A 21,803-nucleotide genomic window follows, 5' to 3' on the forward strand; every position below is an offset into this window, starting at 1 on the left:
AGAAATTCCACATAGAAATCATTCTCAAAACACGTTTTAAATACTTGGGAGTTTGTCTTTTCTTTTCTCACCTCATGCAGTGACTTGTTAATGAGGAATAATTTAAAAAGATTCTAATTAATAAGAAACACACTGCATTTCAAAAATATTTTTAAATGTAAAACCTATACACCGATGTTTATAATAGATAAATTCAGACCCAAAATTTCATCTCTACAGAGTGTCTAGATATGTGGTGCATTTCAAATCAATCAATGTGGTAGTAACAAAAGATTTGCTTTAAGCAACGTGTCAGCCTAATTGAATGATATAATTACAATCTGTTAATATCCATGAGGACCAAGTAGAATGTCATCACTCTTACATGTACATGACGATGATAGTTTTGTATTTCTTTTCATCCTGGAATTTGAGCACTGATTTCTCTAAATACTTAGGATCCAAGGGATTTGAAAGAGATTCCTCCAAAATGTTTCAAAGCGAATTTCATGAGCTGTTCAAATGCACCCAGCCAGGAGCTTCAGGTTAGGACTTCACTTTGGATGGCCTGTTGAGGGGAAATCCACCCCCAGTAAAACGAGGGCCAGTTGGCTTGGCCGTTGAGAAGGTGTTATCCATGGGTACTCTGTCCTTATTTCTGTAAGACAGGAGGTGAAAGTTAACTTCCTTAACATATTTTTCCTCTTCTAAGTGTGGTGTTCTCTAAGTTCCTAGGGTGAGTTAGCCACTGAAAACTGCTTTGATTAAAGCTTCCAGTTTTAGACAAGGTAGTTGTTTAAATCTAATTAGGTGTTCACTGATAACACACAGAATTAGGGAAAGACACAATTAAATGTACCTTCTTAATGGTGATCTAAATGTGGACATAAAACCTCATTATAACTCAATCACTATAGACCTGACACTTCCGACCTGTAATCATCTTCCTGTTTTATAAAACATTTGTTTAGTTCCAAAGATCAGTCAGAAGAATCTTTCTCTTGGCTTAGTTATAATGACTAATTCATCATTTACCAACTTTTATATTCCAAAGTTTCAGTGGAAACTTATAAATATTTACCACACACACAAGATATCTTCACCAAACTTGGATATTTATAAAATACAAATTTTCCTATAACTTTAGACAAGCAGCAATTATTATTAGAAATAGTTTAAGATACAAGAAAATCTGAGAAAGATAAATAAGATAGCACCTTTGGCAATAGATAAAGGAAAATCTACAACATATCTCCTTTAAATACGCACACATATACACACACGTTCACACACACACAAACACATTTGCACACAGACACATTCAGGTCTCCTGCAGAGGTAGCTTAAATTTACACAAATTCCCTATTGTGTATTTAGGGGTCTTACAGAAAACATCTTTGGAATCCCTTTTTAAAAATAAAAATTAAGCTAACAACTAAGACCAAACCCAATTAGACTTGACAACTAGAAGTGATTTACCTTAAGGGAAAGAATTCCACCTTTGGGGAAAGAATCTGGCTAGTTCTGCAAACTCGAGACCAGCCTGGGGGTCCGGGGCAGGAGAGTCAGTGGCAGGTGGGTGAGGGTGCAGGTCAGGATGGAAACATGATGAAAAGGGTGTTTGAGAAAAGTGAAAGAAGGCAAAAATAGCATGAGTTGCTATTTTATAAAGACCAAGTATAGGGAAAACATCCACAGAGATTATTCTAAATTATTCCATTTGGAAAGAACCTGTAGAGGATTGACTAATGAATCCAGCAGTCTCTTAGCAGGATTGATTTCATTATTATTAAAAAAAATAATCCTCCATAAGTAGGACAAAAGCTTTAGCCTTGAGTGGACCCAGTAAAGAGGATTCTTTCTAGTACTTGCAACCTGCATAACTGATGGCTGGTGGATGCAGGCAGCCCCCTCCCCATCCCTCTCTTGCCTTCAGTAACGTAACTTTCCCTCTCTGAAGGAACTTCAGCTTACCGCGGCTGGCTTGGTCTGAGGTGACTGATGGGAATGATGTCTCCTTTACACTGCCTTTGTAGTATATTCGTAGACCATCACATTGGTCCCCTTCAGCCTCCTCCCTCCCAGTCCACACCCTCTCCGCACCCTGTTCTTGCCTCAGCATACTTTCCTTCAGCACCTGAAACCTTTTGCTCTTCTCCCGTGAACCCCTCTCTCTGTCTACCTCCAGGGTATGGATCCCCACCAAAATGGAAGCGCCAATGACATCCTAACCAGGTCAGAGTGGCTACAAGTAATGAACATTTTAGGGCAAGAAGAGGACAGGTAAAAGCAAGGATTCTAGAGCTGTGCTGATAGAACTTTCCACGATGATGGCAAAGCTCTCTATCTAGAGCCTAATGCTGTGTCCTCTACCTCCATGTGGCTATTAAGCAGTTGAAATGCGACTAGTGCACCTAAGGAACTGAATTCGTAATTTGATTTAGCTGTAATTCATTTTAAGTTAAATATCCACAAGTGGCCTATGGCTGGGGGCATTGCAGTTTTCGTGGATGTGCCACTGGGAGGGGCTGAGCCCACAGAGGGGCATTCCTGTTGGTTCCACAGGCTCTCTGTGTCCAGAAAACTGCATGGAGGGTGTGCAGGAGGGGGATCAATAAGGTCAACAGGCCAAACTCCAGGGCCAAGGTGGGGAGTTAGTCAGCTCTAGAAAGTTAACTAACTGCTTAGCTAAGCTGGCTGTTTGTAACTGTGTAAACTAGACTGCTGGTCTCCAAAACGGGTTGCATTTACTCTACAAGATGAGTAAGATGACCCACTGGGAAGTGCAAAGAAGGTATTTCAGATTCTATTCATATTTTGTCTTTCAAAAATAAAAAAATCTCAGTTTACTAATTACTGACAAAGTGACAATAGTATTTTGCATGCAATTTAGATAAATTAAAATATATTGGAAGTAGAAAACTATTCTAAAAAATTTCATTTTAAAACTCAAAACAAATACATATTTAATATGCATGCATATATATGGGGGGCTACAAGTTCAAAAGTGTTTTACTGATAAGAGAGTGTAATCAAAATGCTTGAAGGCCACTGAACTGGACACATGCCTCACATTGGAACCAGCCATCAGCACGACCCTGGTGTCCTAAAAGAAAACCACCGTGTTTCCACCCAACATGCACTGATTCACACCATTAATATCAGTGGTTCTCCAGCTTCCGTGAGCATGGAAATCCCCTGAGGAGTGACTGACCTGCAAATTCATCCAGAGCCTGCAGAACCCAAACATCTGGAAATGGGGCCTGGAAACCTGCATGTTCACCAAATCCCACCAGTGATTCTGAATCAGATAGTTGCCAGACCCAGACATCAAGACAGACCCACCAAAATTAGCTCTAATTTTTAGCAGGATTTTATTCTACCAAGAAGCTGGCATCTGAATGTGGAATGAGGGAATATTCTGATTTACAAGAAGGGCAAATTTTTCCTGGCAAATCCATTTGCATCGAGTTACTTTAAATAGTTGTTTGTCACTGACAAATCACAGGCAGATGCCCCTTCTTCACCAGGTCCCTGCAGTGCCCACGTGGATGAAATACCCAACTTGATGTAAACCCACGATGTGAGCCACTACAGAATTAACTGGATAAGGTGGGTAATGCCACACAGCCAAGCCAAGGTTCAAACCCACTGATTCCCTCGGGCCCACTCTCTCACCCCAGCCTTAGGCAAATGATGATAACCAACTGAAGAGACATTTGTCAGTCCACATGTAGGTATCCTGAAACCCCAAATGTCAACCTGAGAGGGCATCATCCTCTCCTCAAAGAAGAGCTCACGTCACGCCCCCAGCAGATACTAAAGTCAGTTACTAGACGTAAAGATGGTTCAGAGACCGATTATCTAAAACATAGGTAAAAAATGACCTGTGGGGGCACCTGGGCGGCTCAGTTGGTTGAGTGTCTGCCTTCGGCTCGGGTCATGATCCCGGGGTCCCGGGATCAAGTCCCATGTTGGGCTCCCTGCTCCGTGGGGAGCCTGCTTCTCCCTCTGCCTCTGCCCCGCCCCCAGTCTCTCGTGAATAAATGAATTAAAAAAATCTTTAAAAAAATGATCTGTGAGCTACTCGTCATTACAGTGGTACAGCTGCATTCTCGGGAAGAACAGCTTTACCAAGCTTCCACCCCTTAGCAAGATTCCCTGTGTCTGTAAACGTTCTCAAACCATGAGAACAGTGTTGGGGGAGGGGCGCTGCGCGGATCACACTGTTTCCTCTGCTCCATGGGAGGTCCACCAATGAGCAGATATTAATGGATCCTTGTTCGGGTCCTAAGGAGAGGCCTTAGTATCAAAGGAGACATGCATCTTGCTCTGACACAAACCAGTGGGGACCTGTAGAATGTCATTTGTTCACCCTGTGCCTTAGTTTACCCCCCATGGATTCCATGACTCCGTGACTGTCTGCCAATTATTTTCTTATCAGCAGGTAATAGGCACAACACAATTAGAAGAACATTTGACTAATTCTTACTTCTGAATGTATTCTTTACGCTTCTGAGCTAGGTATTTCTTCTTTAAGTTCATCAGTTCATTGGTAAGTTTCTCGATCTCATATTTATATTCTTGGCTCTGTGATTCATACATATTCAACTCTGAAGACAAAACCTAACAGGACAAATAAAGCAGCATTAGCAGAAGAGACTCAGTGAGACAATATCCTTTCCTGAGATTTTTTTCTAATCTGCTGCCATTTACCTCAGGGAGGCAAGTGATACAAAACCATGCCCAAGTTTAACAACTAATCCACTCACTTCTGCCAGTTCTCAAGGTCTGCCTCTAGGTAAAAATCTGACTGAGGTCTGCAGACTCCTAATCCAGTGACAAATGTAGTGAAACCTCTGTTTAAAAGAACTCTCAGGCCACATTCAAGCAGGCTCACACATGAATGGTGTAAAGTGTTTCAGGTATATTGTGAGCAGAGACAGAAAAACTCCCAGACATACAGCATCAAACTGCATTTAAAGTCTTTTTAAAGAACATTCAGGGAAGTCATCACTAGGGAGAGTGATTCATTTGCAGATTATGGTAAAATTTATTCTGGAATCATCCTGCCACCACCACCACTAAGTAGGCATCCAATTTATGTGTTTTCCTAGGTTGCTGTTCTGTTAAATGTCTGTCACCTCTTTATTGTGCTCTTTGGGACTCTGCACAGGTTCTTTCTTTCTCCCAGCACCACAGTACTCACCTCTGAGAAGCAGGGAGCTGATACGCGCATGGGAAAGTCTAAAGCATGCGTGATAGGAACCCTGATTATCTGCCTCTTCCACTCTGGTGTCCCATAGATGCTACTGGTCTCAGCTGAGCAGGAAGAGTGGGAATTTACTCACCTAAACAGGATGTGTAAAGCATGCCCAAGCTAGGAGTACACCCCACAGAAACCAGAGGGAAGGAAGGAAGGTTACCATTCTAAGGGGCATGCAACAGACGGATTTGTTTTTCCTCTTGCTCACGATTTTACAAATTTGCACAAAAGGGGGATCTTTGTCTTCTGAGTATTCATCTGCCTCTGAACACTTTCCCTTAATCGCTCTGAAAACGATTCTGACTATGCTATCATGAGCTAAAGAATAGGACTTTCATGTTGGGAGAAAACCTGCCTTAATAGTTAAACAATTAGGAACAAAGGCTCTGTTTCCAAACAATGAACATAGCATTTCCTAAAAGAGCCCAGATAACGAGGACAAACTGGCAGACCGGCTGAGGGCCACCACCTCTGAACCTCTTCCACCAGGGGTCACATTTCATCAGAGCAAAATTCTGGATTTCCTGAGTTAAAGGGTTAAAATACCAAAAAGCTCCTGTGAGCCATATAATGCAATCTAGTGCTGAGTGTGGCTATCTGACAGTAATGTGAAGACAGACATGTGCTTTTCTCGTCTATACCCACTCCTGAGAAAATGAGCTTTTCTTTTGCTTGACATATACAATTGTTTAAAAGGATGAAAATAATCAAAAGATTATGCCTCATGCAAAATTTGAAGTACATCTCAGGATACTCATATGAAATAAACACGGTGAGTGGTAAGTTGAAAATTAATGTTCTAATTACACTTCTGTTTCATCTGCCTCTTTTAAAGTAGAAGGATGTGATTTTACAATGTCCTATTTGTGGGAGGATTGGAACTAGACGAGGAGCATGGCATCTCTATTACCCCAGGCAGAAAGGCAACGATTATTACCCCCGTTGCGCAGGTAAGTGCCAGAATTCAGCCGGCGTGTGCTACATTCTGTGCATGCATGTGTGTGAGACTTCCCTGACATGCCAAGAATATCTAAGTACCTGCTGAGGAGGTAAAGCTCCAGATACAATGGGAACACACACTTTTTGAGAAAACTTTTAAAAGGCACATGTAATAATAAAACATTCCATCTCCCCAGCTGAGGTTCTGAAGTCACTTAGAAGGGAATTTATGCTAACAGAATTCTAGTGATTTTACTTTCCTTTCATAGTGACTGATTTGAGAGATGGTCACAAAGGCAGGCCCTGGGGGCTGGGGACCAACCTGTGCTTTCTGAACATTTATTGCAGGTGGAATGAAATAACAAACACCTGCTTGGGCACAGCGGTCTGCTTCCGGGGATGACGGTGTTAAAATGTTTCCTCTGTTCTTCCCCACCATCCAAGTCCTCTCACTCATCTTGAGATCATCCCTATACACACCACCCCCCAAATTTCCATTCTGGTGCCATCATTCTCTCTCCAACTCTTTCTTTACTTGCTCACCTCCTTCTTTCAGGAAGAAGAGAATCGTGGGGTCTATTAGTCTAGCTGCAGGGGGGTGGCTCTGAGATGTGTCCTGTTCCTCCTGGGACTGGAATTAAAAAGCCAACCTCTGCGGCATGTGGCATTGGGAGACCGGCTCCTTGTACTGAGACAGTGGACTTGTCCGGGTCCCTCGCGTGGGACCAGGAAAAGGCAGAGGCTCCCACTTACTTTCAGCTGCTTGGTCTTCTCCCGCAGCGTGTGGCGGTAGATCTGTAGTTGCTCTGCGGCCTCGGGACCGGGCTGCCGGGCCAGGATGTGCTTTAGTTCCACATACAGTTTCTCTTTTTCCTGGTGGTGAGCAAAACCACAAGGGAGATGAACAGCCCCTTCAAGACAGGGAAAGTGCCTTTACCAGCAAGGTCGGGAGAACTTGGGACCATCCTAAGATACTTCGGAGTGCCTCACTGAACACATTCACCGTAGATTCTATCAAGAGTGCGTCCAGGGGCGCCTGGGTGGCTCAGTGTCTGCCTTTGGCTCAGGTCATGATCCTAGCGTACTGGGATCGAGCCCCGCATCGGCCTCCCTGCTCTACGGGAAGCCTGCTTCTCCCTCTCCCACTCCCCCTGCTTGTGTTCCTGCTCTCGCTATCTCTCTATCAAATAAATAAATAAAATCTTTAAAAAAAAAAAAAAGTGCGTCCAAACAACCCCGGTCAAGGGCTTAGGATAGGCCCAGCATTTGGATACAAATAATACGACATATGAGGAAGGAAAAGTCTCTCTCTACCTAAACTTATGATCACATGACTGAGAGACAAGGGCAGTGATGGAAGATTTGGACAAGTGTTGTGGCCAGTAAAAGTAGGGAGTGTGGGAGTTTTTGCAAAAATATCATTTGCATTGTTGCTTGAAGAATGAGTAGGAGTTTTTCCCCAAGCAGAGAGAGAAAGGAAAGGTTTTTAGGCCAAGGTTCAGAGTCAGGACACAGGAGAAGTGAGTCTAGTTCAGTAGGTGCCCTGGGCCAAAGGAGGGAGTAGTGGAGAGAAAAGGCTGGGCTCATAGGTAGGTTCCAGGCTTTGTGGTTTGGGAGGAAAGGATGAGCCGTGCTTGGGTTTGTCTTCAGAGGAATAGCTCCAGCGGGAAGGCAGAGAACAGAGTGAGGAGACTGTTCAGGGGACCAGGATAAGCAGAAGATGAAAACAGATGGACCTAAGACAACTAGGATGGAAAGGAGGTAGATATGTGAAGACATTCCTGAGATAGAATCAGTGGGATTTGGGGAAAGATCAGACAAGTGAGGAAGGAAGGAGCAGGACCAAGAAGACTCTAAGGCTTTTAATATGGACACCTTGGGGGCTGGCAGGTGATGGTAATGGAGGCAGGGAGGCTAGGAAAGAAGGGGTGTGGGGAAGGGGGAAGGAACCGTTCCCACATTCTCTTCTGATTATCAGTGGGGTCTGGATATGTTGAGTTTGAGGTGTTGTGGGATATTGAGAATAAGAGTTGAAAATGAGGTCCCAAAGTTCGAACAAAAGAGCAAGTTGGAACTGGAGGTGGATCGTGGCTAGAGCCATAAGAATGGCTCCATCAACTAGGGATGGTGTTTGGGGTGGGCCAGAACAACGAGATCTTTAGGAGAGCCAGCATATCAGGGGGAGGCAAAGAAGAAAGACCCAGAGAAAAGGAACAAGGGAAAGTAACTGAATGTCCCCCAACCAGGAAATGGCAGTGTTTACAAAGAGAGGCATGATTTGAGTGGTCAGTGATATCCGATGGGCTAAGAAAAGAAACAGAAGGGGGACTGAAAATGGCCTTGGGGGAGGCCTATTAGGATGACACTACTGACCTTAGAGAGTTTACAATAACATTGGGGGAGCAAAACTCACAGAGGCTGGAAAACAAATCAGAAGTAGGAAGTAAAGAAAGCAAGTCTTTTAAGAAACATGACATGGAAAGAGCAGAGATCTGGAAGTTGTTTGAGAGAACAGGTAAAAAGCCAAGAAAACTAGGATGTATACATTTGTAGAACTAAAAGAAAGGGCTTGCTAGGAATCCACAGCAAATCATAATTTCATAAATGAATTTAACCAACAAACAATATAGAATTCCCATTTGTACCTTAAAGTTTAATTGCTTGTAATGTGTTTTCAGATTCTTGAACTAAAGAAATTACATACAAGGGAAGATTTGTTTCTTAGGCATCTCAGTTCTGGATTCCCATTTCTCTAAACTGCAATAATTTGAACAAACATTGATAAAGACTAGTGTGTCTATTCATTTGTCTCTGTACATATTTATTTCTTTAAAGTAATTATGTTAAAGAAAAAAATATAAGTAAAAGCCCTCTCAATAAATGACACATCCAAGCAAACTGAAACTAATTTTTACCTGGAGCTAAATATTCTTAGCATTGTCATCAAATAATCTGTTTTTGACAGAGAACATGAGAATCATTTTTTAAAAAATCAATAGAAGAAAATTCATTAACTACTACTCATTGTTAGCATTTGTTTTACATTTTTCTTCCCCATGGCCAAATTATAGAAATTTTATCACAAATAACATGACCCTACTTTCAAAAGAATGTATGTAACTTAAGAATTAGTTGGATGGAATAAAATTCTGGAGAAACATGTATCAAAAAACAATACTCACATTTAAGAAATAATTCCAAAAATAAGAAATCTAAAAGCCCATGCAAAAGAAGAAAACTTGAACAAATAGAATTACAAAGTGGTGGATTTTCTTTTGTTGGACAACACCTCCCATCACACCTTACAATATAAACTTCCCAGTAAATGGATGTAGCAAGCAATGGGAAAGATGTCAGGAGGTGAGTTTACTTTCTATAGCCACTTAATGCCTGCTCTGTTGGAGAAATAACACTTCTGACAAAGCTTCAAGATTCAATTTGGAGAGGGTAATAAATATGTGGAGAAGCCCATGAAACTGTTTTGTCCATTTCTTTTAGCTCCCTTACTCTCTACCGGAATACAGGTGGACTTGAAAAGTAAAGAACCCCACAAAGACAAGGGGGAAGCAATCTGGTTTGGGATATAATAACATCTTAAACTGAAAAGATCATCTTACTCCAAGAACCTTCGAATGTTTCCCAGGCGGAACACTTTTCAGCAGCTCTTGGCAGGGAGGAAATAGACACAGAGGAGAGAGGCTAGAAGAAGCAAATATTGCTATCTCACTTCGTAAGTGAGAATCCCAAGGTCAACAGCAATGAATGTGTGTCCCAAAGTCCAAGATGTGACAAGTCAAAAACCCAGTCGTGATATACTCGAGAATCACTTTTCCCATGCAATGCCCTCTCTGGGGCTTGAAGACCCTGAAAGAACTTGGAGGAAATCTTGCTACATAATTCCTAAAGGCTACATGATACTATCAGTAGAAGAATGGAACCAGAAGGTGAAATCGGGTTGGCAGCCAGGGGAGAGTACGCAGAGTTAAGAGCATGACTCAGCTCCCGGGACCGAGGCCAGCTGAATGGGCTCCACCCACACCCTCTAACAGGATGTGTGATCTTCACATACAGAGTGAACGAGGCCACCATTTAGCCCATCTTCCCCTACCTCCACTTCCTGGCTTTTTTCCAAGGCTGTAAAAGGAATCAAAATGGATTTATTCTAAAGAATAACTGAGCGACTGAACAGCAAGGACCCACGAGTGTGGAGAAAAGTGAAGAAGCTGAGTGAATTACCATTAAAACTGCTGCAGTATTCAAAGTCAAAAAGTTCTAAGAGTTAAATCACCCAGGCCAAGTGATGCATGTGTGTTCATGGCGGGCAGAGAGAATACCAAATGAAACTTCAGGGACCAAGACAGTGGAAATGGGAAGAGCAGAGGGCAAAAAGAGTGGGGGGTAGTGGCTGAAATGCATTACCAGGCTTCATTGTGCATGAATTTTGGTCTGTGTTTACAAAAGAAAACCTAACTGATAAAACCAAAGTGAAGGCCAGTCAGCATTAACATTCCAGCTGTGTGTATAATACAAATTTATATTTTGGGAGAGCATTCTGGTAATTTAGATAAATATGGAGTGTTTGATGGAATGAAGGTCTTAAGTACGATTGTTTTCCAATGTATTTCTCTCCTAACCCTCTACAAGGGCCAACCAAGCTCTTCAAACATTGTGCAGTGGTGTGTATAATAACCCCATTTAGAGACAAAGCGTGCAATTCTATTATAAAGAGAATCTATCTTATGCAACAGAGAGACTCATTAGGCTGTCCGGCGTATATGGTCTCCATCAGCCAGCAGCAGCAGAACCAGCTGCCTTGTAATACATATCCTGTCCTTCGTTAAGCTGCATTCATTTCTTTTTAAACCAAGTCAATTAATTTGTCACTGGGCTAGAAGCACCATATGTCAATGAAACATCATAAGAAAATCATAAATAGTTCATTATTTCCCCAACAACAAAAGATTGCATCTTCAGGTTGGCATTTCTTTATTTGTTCAGAGTTTGTTCACAATGCACATCAATATTACTTCGTAGCATGCCGCACTCTCTAAATTACTTTGTGAACAGCTATACTGGAAAAAAGCTAGATTCTCAACATCAGGAGACTAGCTCTCGCTTTGGCTGAGCATGACTTGTAAGCATAAAACATATTATGTCCATCTTCGGAATGATGCTCCCTTGCAGTTGGACAGACTGTCAGACATGGTTATGGATTCTTTGGCTGCAAGAGCCTCTGCTAAGTTATGCTGAATAACAGCATGGCTCATTATTAACATTGGCTGAGTATAGTGGTAAGAAATTAATTACAGTATTAGCTTCAAATAATGCTGTCATTACACGGTGACAGTCTGTAACCCCAGATTGGAAACTCCAGACACGAAGTCACTCAGACTTCAGGTGTTTGTATTTTATCTGACAATAAATTAAAAACCTACATTCTGAACAGTCTATGCAAATCGGAGTCAGTGCTGTTCTGGGTACAATTCGGAGGAAGAAATGGAGTTGCTCACAGAACTCCTTTCCCCACCGAGCTACAATTTTAGGTTCACTGTCTGTTTATATTCCCTGTCTTTTGCTCTGCATCTTCAACTGAAAACAGAAGGTAGTTCACATTTAACGTGCACCTTAACACCTCTTCTTCCTCAGCTCACCTACTTGAGGCAATAACTGACTAAGAAGAACTAATTTATTCTGTTTTAATCTGAATCTGTGTTTGGCAAATGCCAGTGCATTGATTCTGTTCACCCTGGATTCATCAATTTGCTTGGGCGAGCATTGCAAATAATCGCTTCACCCCGTGAACTAGCTAATTCATGTGAATCAGGCAGCTTGGCTCCTGATCCGAAGTCACATGCTTATCTATACCCACCAGGGCAAAAGCCACTCACTGAGATGCTTGGATACTGTTCACTCCAAAGAAAGAGACACCAGCTTATCTTCACTTTAGCTCACCCAATGGGTTCAAGATGAAGGTGGTTTAAAAAAAAAAAAATCCCCCAATCACTACTTCTGGGAGAGCCAACTTCACAGATACACAGAAAATGTTTTTTTCCAAAATGTCAAGATACCATTTATATTACTTCAGTATTTAATCCTTATGAATTCATTCTTTCCAGTTGTATGATGAGCCTTTAAGGTCAGAACTCTAATGGATCTTTCTATGTGTCCCTCATACCTGCTATTGCATTCTACTCATTCTAGATGCTCAATAATTTTCTTGCTTGGAATTATACTATCAGCAAACTATGCCCATCATATTTTAGTAATACACATCAACAGAGGTGAGATAGATTTGTTGAGAACTTTTACTTTAATTAGACCACTGTAACAACTCCCAGTTAGCAGAGCTTATATAATTCACCTTAATGAGCTGGTTGTTCCTATAAATCATATACATTTGAGTGAAACTTTTTCATCGTGCATATTTTGTATAATTCATGAAAATACTTGATATACAACCTTGATCTCTTAGTAAAATGTTTATAGTGGTTTCTGATAGTGCAAGTGGTTTCAAATGCCTATTTTAATTCATAAGACTGGCAAATGCCTTCACATTAATTGGCTCCAAAGCTCTGCTTGTATGTGCGTGTGCATACAGACACATGAAAATCCAAGCTTAACTTTTTTTTTAAGCAATTCTTTTTTTTTTTAAGATTTTATTTACTTATTTGACAGAGAGAGAGACAGAGAGAGAGGGAACACAAACAGGGGGAGTGGGAGAGGGAGAACAGGCTTCCCGCGGAGCAGGGAGCCCGATGTGGGACTCGATCCCAGGACCCTGGGATCACAACCTGAGCCGAAGGCAGACGCTTAACCAACTGAGCCACCCAGGTGTCCCTCAACTTAAGTCTTAAACTAAATAATGTGTGGACTTTTTAAACAGCCTCCTTAAACACAAGAATTCTAATTGCACACATAACTCTTCTACAATGAAAAAAATGCATTACATTTTTGCCTGTTTGCTTGGTTTTAGTTTGCTTTCCACCTTCCCACCCCCATCCATAATCCTTAACAAAAGACTAAAGCCAAATTTAAAATTTTAAGCAAAACTGCTTCCCTCTTTATATGAAGGCAACTCCAGAGCACTGCCTAATTTATCTAGAAATGCCTCTTTTCGTTAGCAGGAAAATAAATTAGAAACTCTGTAAATATATTACATTTCTATCTAGCTTTAGAAAAGGGAAAATAATGGCTGATACCTTGGGGCTTTCTTGTTTATTAGCTTTATAACGAAAATGTCAGTAACCTGAACTCTGGACCTACCTTGTTTATGATGTCATGAAGTGGTAAAGCCCCCTGGAGAGGCTGGGAGATGCAGGATTTGGGGATGAAACAGAATTACACAGCTGAGTTCCTCATGAGCAGGAAACTGCTTGGTTACACAGTGGTTCTTGGCTCTGGATGTGGGTGATTAAGTGTTTTATGACGCACAGGAGAAATCTGCACACACTAACCTTCACCATTTTTGTAATAATAGGAAAAATGCTTCTGGTACTTTCTGATATAAACAACACAAACTTTCTTAAGAGATCTCTTTGCAATGGGTTTTATGTTCTCAAATGCAAATATATGTTTGTGAAGTCCTGGGCAGGGTATATAATTGCCTAGATCGGCCTGAACTTCATTACCAAGACTGCTGGCTGGTTTTACCCTTGCACCTTATCCCACAACTTAACGTATGTGAAGAATTTGCACATATTAAGTCGTGATGGTGTTGGCTTTTCTTAAAACCTACAATGAAACAGGTCTAGAAAAATTCAAGTCCACTAAGTTCTTATTTAGTGCCAGCACAACGCATATGATTGTGCTAGTTTCATACAAAGATAAATAAGGTCCAAACTTCAAGGAGCTCACTTTTCAGCAGAAGAAAAACAAATAACTAAGTCATGAAATAAGGCAGAGTATTGCCAGGTCCCCAAAGAGGTGCTAGGAGTACTGTGCAGTGTGTGGGTAGGTTCAGAAGTAAAGATGATATTCATTTGGTGGACTGCAGAGAGGGAAATATTTCAGATGGATCTCAGTGGGAATAGTAGTCATAGCAATAATATTTGTATTCATGAACTAGAGAAGGGTCTCACTACCAAAGGACAAACTGAATAGACAAAGCCACTCGAAGTCAATCCACTGAAAATGGGATCAATTTTCATAATAAATAGTACAGAAAAAAGTTTGAGTTTTTTCCCTTAAAAAACAGATCTAAAATTCATTTTAAGAATTTAATTTTTTGAGTATTTTGTCTTATAATTTTAAAATTTGCACTTTAATTGTAATAATGTACAATTACTGGATCCATTAAAATTATTGGGTTTGGGGGACACCTGGCTGTCTCGTTTGGAAGAGCACCCAACTCTTGATCTCAGAGTTGTGAACTGAAGCCCCACTCTGGGTGTAGAAATTGCTTACATAAATAAACCTAAAAAAATTATTAGGTTTTTTTTTAAGATTTATTTACTTATTTGAGGGGTGGGGAAAAGGGGCAGAGGGAGAGAGAAAGAGAATCCCAAGCAGACTCTGCGCTGAGCATGGAGCCCACACAGGGCTCGATCTCACAACCCTGAGATCACGACCTGAGCCAAAACTGAGTCACATGCTTAACTGACTGTGCCACCAGGCACCCCAGGGCTTTTCTTTTACATAGCTAACCATATTATGGTGCAATTTGACTTCTTTCATATATCTAACTTCTGCAGTACAACAGTTTTTAAATTTTTTATTATGTAATAACCATACAAAAGAATATATAGCATGTATAACTATAAAGCATAATAATAAAATAAATGCTCATGATGAAGCCATCACCCAACTTATGAAATAGAACATCATCAATACCTAGTATCTGTGTATTCCTTTCTCCCTCCCATCCCTGTGCCTACACAACCGCCACCATCAGCCAAGGTAAGCACCATCTGAATCCTGTTGTTGTCATTCCCTAGATTTTTCCAAATGGTTTTATCATACATCTATTATTTAATTTTGCTTTGCTTTGAGCTTTATAAAAATATATCCCAGCATATGTAGTTTCTTTGCCTTGCTTGTTTTACTCAACATAATTGGTAAAAGATTTAATGATGTCATTAAATACATGCTTCTGTGCTTGTATTTAATCTGATATTCTGTTGGGTGAAAATTCCACAATTTACCCATTCTCCTGTCAGTGGGCATTTGGGTTGTTTCCAGGGTTTTGTTTATATCAACAATGTTGCCATGAACATTCTCATGCATGTTCCCTAGTCCCCAATTACAAGTCTTCCCAGCATGTAGACCTAGGAGTGGGACTGCTGCATCTTAAAGAATACAAATGTTCAACTTTGTAAGAGAACGTAAAATGATTTTCCGAAGTGCTATCTAAAAATCCCCACTGATCTGCATCTTTGCTATTGCTTAGTGTCACCAGGCATCCCTAAGCAGAGGACCCAACTAAGCCATACCTAGAGTCCTATCCACTGAAATTATGAAACAATGTGTATTAAGCTGCCAAGTGTGTGGTAATTTATAACAAAGCAAGAGATAACTAATACAGACATCGTAACTTTTGTCCCTCTAGAAATAGTAAAACAGTATCTTAATATGGTCATACATCTTATTTTCCTTCTTATAAAATAAGGTTAAGCAGTTTTTCAAGTTTATTCATCATTTGTGTTTCCTCTTCTGAGAAATGCCTGTTTCACACACATTGTTTTCCTATTTTTTACCATTGTCTTTTTCTTAGTGATTTGCAATTCTTTATAAATTCTGGATAAAGACATATAAAGTTTGTGCCTTACTTTTTTATGACTTCCTTGAGGAGCAGACATTCTTAATGATAACGTAGTAAGATTTATCTATAATTTCTTTGATGGTTAATGCTTTTTGTATTTTAGTTAAGTACTCAGGCCAATTATTTTCAAAAGACTTCCGTTAGCAGAAATATTCAAAGCCTTCATTAATTACTCTCAAATCTCCTCTTAATCCTTTGATATTTAAAACATTCTGTTTTGAGGTACCTACGCTTATAATTGTTTGATTTTCTCTTTTTCTACCAGATGCTGATTTGCCATTGCCTGTGATATGATTCTAGAATTTTTCTAATATCACTTGCATTGTTTCAAGTGATCTGGCATCTTTTACAAAGCTTACAATTGCTTTGCATTGCATTTGCATTTCTTGTTGGCTAATAATAACCCAGACAATCCTACTGAAAAAGAGAGACCAGTGAGTATAGATAACAGTCATATAAATGGCAAGCTCTTTAGTGAACATATTTATGTTATGAAAATATTCACTTTCCTGCACAATCTCAGAATTTGGGTGAACTGGACAAAAAATACTGGAAAAGAATAATAGAAGCAGTCACAGCAGCTCCCATCTACAGAACAGGTACTGTGGATATGCCAGGCATGGTGCTCAGCTCAAACGTGGCATTTCTCTTTGTTTAAGATTTTATTTGTTTATTTGAGAGAGAGAGAGAGCACTAGTGGGAGGGGGGGGCAGAGGGAGAGGGATAAGCAGACCCCCTGCTGAGCATGGGGCTGGATCCCAGGACCCTGAGATCATGACCTCAGCTGAAGGCAGACACTTAACTGACTGAGCCACCCAGGCACCCTTCAAATGTGCATTTTAATAACTCATCACAACAAACCTGAGAATTGGTTATTATCCCTATTTTCCAGATGAGAAAGTTGAGGCTTGGAAGTGTCAGTGACTTACCTAAATAAAACTAGAAAGTGGCAGAACCAAGAGATTTGAATCTATATAAAATAGAACATTTCAAAGATTGAGATAAACATATTATACCTATATAGATATATATATGTGTGTATATAAAGATACATAGGTAGATATAGATAGATATGTAAAAATATGTGTATATATATGTATGCATGTGTGTATATATCTCCATCCTTGTTCTTAAGCGTTACTCACACTGCTTCCTATAGCATGTGGAAAGTAAAAGAAGGGAAAAAATAAACAAAAGTATAAAGGTAAGGAGGTGAAAGCATAAAAGCATCCAGCAAGCCTGCAGTATATGCAAGGAAAGTTGCAAGCGACTATCTTACTAGACTAGAAAAGAAGACTGTACGTGTCTTGAATGATAGACAGATGAGTTTGTTTTCAAGACAATAGGCAGGAGGAAACCATGGAGGGTTTCTTGGTGAATAATAGGTTACTAACATTAATATATTGTCGTATATTATATACATGTACTACTGTAATAATTTAAAAGACACATGTAAAATAGAACATTTTAAAGACTGAGATTAAAATGCACATATATGTAGAAGTTCTGATATTTTCTTCAATAGTCAGTGGATTGTCTTAGGTGCTCTACATTGAAGAACACTGGTCTAAGATAATAGAATTGAGGGCCTCCATCAGAAGAGTGGTTGGGGGACAAAACATATAAGGTTAGAAATAGATGTAAGAGCAGGGGGAGATGCAATTTACTTGACTCAGCAACTGGCCGGGGTGGGAGGTGGATGGGGGGGGTCAGAAGTGACTCTGGCATTTCAAGTCTCTGGGTGTCTGGACAAGGGGCCACACCATGAACATGCATACCCAAGCCAGGGAAGGAGCTGGCTTCAGGAAGAAGATGGTGAGCTCCATTGTAAAGAGTCAGCAGGACATCTTTTTGACAAACTCATATTAAGGAAACTGAGGCTCAGCAAGGCTAAGGAATTTGTCCAAGACCACATACCTACAAATTGCAGATGCAGAGCCAGGATTCTAACCCACGCCGGTATGACTCCAAGCCTGAACCAGCACACTCTTGGCTTCTTCCAACCCGCTATCAAGCACCCCGCCTCCACCATTCTCAGTCACCAGCCAAACCAGAGGGACGGCCAAGGTAGAGAGGAATCAGGAGAGAAAAGAGCAGCTGTGTAACCATACATCAACAATGACAGCTGCATAAAGAAAGTGCCTTACACAATCAAGTTATTAAAACATGCAATGGGGCCAATGAAAGGCAGCTGAGGGAAATCTTGCTAACTTAGAAAATTCTTTGGAGTAATACATAGTTTTAAATAAGCCAAATTAAATTTTAAAACAAGAAATACTCTGATGGAATTACATACTCAAGCTGAAATAACTCCAAGTAATTTGGATTTTGTGACTAAATCCTAAAAAGTTTCCAAGTAATCATAGGACCGTGACATCACAGAACGGGCTCAGAGCAGAAAGGGCTCTGTCCTGCTCTGCTCCTTCCTGTTTCCTGTGCGCCCATCACACTAAGTCATTCTCCCTCCCTAATCCACCAGATTCTTTTAAGCCTCCTTGCCTTTGCACTGGCCACCCATTCCTCCCTAATGCCCTTCCCCCACTCCCAGCTCTTGTCCAACACCTCTCAGCTTTCAAAATGTTGCTCAAAGTAACTTCTGTTGGGGGGCTTTTCCAATTTCCTCAAATTAACTGCGTCTTTGGTGCTATCACAGTGTTGTTAGGGATTTTAATCTTGGGCGGATTTAGTCATAGAGCAGTTCCCACTTTCATGCAGAGGATATGTTCCAAGACCCCCAGTGGATGCCTAAAATTGCAGGTAATACCAAACGCTACACATTCTATGTTTTTTCCCATATATGCCTAGCCATGATAAATTAGGTCCAGTAAGAGATTAAAAACGAAAAAGAACAATTACAACAATATACTGTATAAAAGCTATGCGGATGTGGTCTCTCTCAAAACATCTTATTGTGCCGTCCTCACCTTTCTTGTGATGGTGTGAGATGAGACAAAGTGAGGTGAATGATGTAGGCATTGTGACATAACCTTAGGTTATTATGGACTTTCTGACTATATGTCAGAAAGAGGATCATTAGCTTCTAGACCAAGGTTGACCACAGGTAACTGAAACCACGCAAAGTGAAATTGCAGATAAGGGGAAACTACTATATTCTTCAGTTTATGGTGCATTATCATCACTGGTTCCCCTTTAACTTTATATATAGCATAAATAACACTACAATAAACATTTCAGTGTGGCAGAGTTATGCACAACTGAGTTTTTTTCTCCGGATTAATTCCTAATGTAGAATTTCTGAGTCACATTAGAAGGCCTTTGACAGATACTACCAAACTCTCTTCTAGAAAGTTGACATCAATGCAGGGGCACCTGGATGGCTCAGTCAGTTGAGCATCCAACTCTCGATTTTGGCTCAGGTCATGATCTCAGGGTTGCGAGACTGAGCCCCGCAACGGGCTCCACACTCAGCATGGAGTCTGCTTGTCCTTCTCCCTCTGCCCTTCTCCCCCACACCCTCTCCTTCTCTCTCAAATAAGTAAATAAATAAATAAAATCTTAAAAAAAAAAAAAGAAAGTTGACATCAATGCAAATTCTACCCACAGTATATAGAAGTATCTATTGCCCCCATGTTCTCACCAGCACTAGGTATCATCATTCTGTTTTTCATCTTTGCCAACTCCATAGGCCAAAAAAAGAGATAATTATTCTTTTAATTTTCATTCTTTTGATTACTAGTAATGTCAATTATATTTTTATATATTTATTAGCCATTTATATTTCTTCCTTTGTGAATTGTTTACATATGACCCCTACCACGGAGGTGGTCATCTTTTTCAAATCAATTTTGCAAAAATTCTTTATATATTAAGGATATTAACCATTTCTCTGTCATATTTGTGGCAAATATTTTTTGTCTTTCTATCTTTAAAATATTTTCTCCTGTACTGATGATGTTCTCAACTTTTTATGTAGACAAAACTATCCCTCCTTTCCTTTGTGACTTCTGCCTTTGATATTATACTTAAAAAGTCTTTGCCCTTTCTCTAGATACATACCCTAGAGACATGCTTATATATGTGTACAAGGAAACTTGTACAGGAATGCCCACTGAAATACTTTTACAGTAGTGAGTTTGGGGAAAAATACCTAAATGTCCATCACTTAAAATACAGGTAAATATAGTAGAAATATACAGTAGAAGGTGCCTGCGTGGCTCAGTCGGTTTGAGCTTCTGCCTTCAGCTCAGGTCATGATCCCAGGTGCCGGTATGGAGCCCCATATTGGGCTCCCTGCTCAGCAGGGCGTCTGCTTCTCCCTCTCCCTCTCCCTCTGCCCGCTCATGCTCTCTCTCTCTCTCTCTCACTCTCAAATAAATAAAATGTTAAAAAAAAAAAAAGAAATATACAATAGAATTATCCACAGTATCTATGTATATCATCATGGATATTTCTCAAAATATAATGTTGAGTGTGGAAAAAGAACACTTGCGTAAATGTAAAGTACACCAAGTAGTTCTCTATGTTGTTTGTGATGCATCAATTTGCAGTAAAAGCATAAAAATACACTGAAGGAATACACATCAAATTCCTGATAGTTGTTGCCCCTAGAAAAGTCAGGAAAGAAATAGAACTTCAAGGGGTCCACCCAAACTGAAAGAGCTACTCTATTTTTTTAGCCTAAAACAAATGTGACAAAACATTAATATTCACCATTCTGGATGGGTGGCAGGTTTATTTGTTCTATTATACTTCACTTTTCTGCATTATAGTATTTCCCCAAATGAAAAGGGGGGGATTTCCTCCACCTTCCAAGAATATATAGAAATTCATTTTTATTTTATTCTATAACTTTTGTAATATGTCGTAAAATTTAGAGTATGGTATGAAGTAGAGCTCTAACCTAATGAATGAATGAATGAATGAAAATGAATGAGTGAATGAGCAAATAAATGAAAAGAGGAATGAACGAATGAATGAATGAATGATTCTTAACGACTAAGTAATTCTCTGTCACTTCTATGAGTGCCATCATTCGGATTACATAAACATGCTCAGCAAATCAGAGAGAATTTAGTAGCCACACTGATATTCAAGTAATCAGGGCCAAAAAGTAGATCTGCACCAGTCAGTATGGAAGCCACTTGCTGTATGTGGCTACCAAGCACTTGAAATGTGGATAGTCTGAATTGATATGTGCTCTAAGTGTAAAATACATACCAGATATTATAGACTTAGTACAAAAAAAGAATCTAAAATATCACATTAATAACTTAAAATTCATTTCATGTGAAAATAATAATTTTGGATAAATTCAGTTCAACAATGTATATTATCAAAGTTAACTTCATCTGATTCTTTTTACCTTGTTACTGTGACAACTAGAAAATTTACAATTACAGATACGGCTTTTTATTTATTTTTTATTGGATAGCGCTAAAATAGAGCAACAGTGTTGCTTTATTATTTTTTTTTTTACATTTAAAAATTTTTTTTTATTCTTATGTTAATCCCCATACATTACATCATTAATTTTAGATGAAGTGTTCCATGATTCATTGTTTGTTCGTAACACCCAGTGCTCCATGCAGAATGTGCCCTCCTCAATACCCACCACCAGGCTAACCCATCCTCCCAGGCCCCTCCCCTCTAGAACCCTGTTTGTTTTTCAGAGTCCATCGTCTCTCATGGTTCGTCTACCCCTCCGATTTCCCCCGCTTCATTCTTCCCCTCCCGCTACCTTCTTCTTCTTCTTTTTTTTTTTCTTAACATATATTGCATTATTTGTTTCAGAGGTACATATCTGAGATTCAACAGTCTTGCACAATTCACAGCGCTTACCAGAGCACATACCCTCCCCAGTGTCTATCACCCAGTCACCCCATCCCTCCCACCCCACCCCCC

General features: G+C 40.1%; 1 protein-coding gene across 1 annotated transcript in view; it reads right to left on the reverse strand.

The window, feature by feature from the left end:
- Nucleotides 1–220: 220 nt before the first annotated feature.
- Nucleotides 221–21,803, reverse strand: part of CFAP58 (cilia and flagella associated protein 58) — an 86,583-nt gene continuing 65,000 nt past the window's right edge. The window contains exons 15-17 of the mRNA XM_081823585.1: nt 6,938–7,057; nt 4,472–4,605; nt 221–637 (exon numbers count right to left, since the gene is read on the reverse strand). Of these exons, the coding sequence (XP_081679711.1) occupies nt 526–637; nt 4,472–4,605; nt 6,938–7,057 (366 nt within the window). The 3' untranslated portion in view covers nt 221–525. The remainder of the gene's footprint in view (nt 638–4,471; nt 4,606–6,937; nt 7,058–21,803) is intronic.

Source organism: Leptonychotes weddellii, chromosome 6 (assembly GCF_054177405.1).
Source record: "Leptonychotes weddellii isolate Sample4059 chromosome 6, ASM5417740v2, whole genome shotgun sequence".
NCBI lineage: Eukaryota > Metazoa > Chordata > Mammalia > Carnivora > Phocidae > Leptonychotes > Leptonychotes weddellii.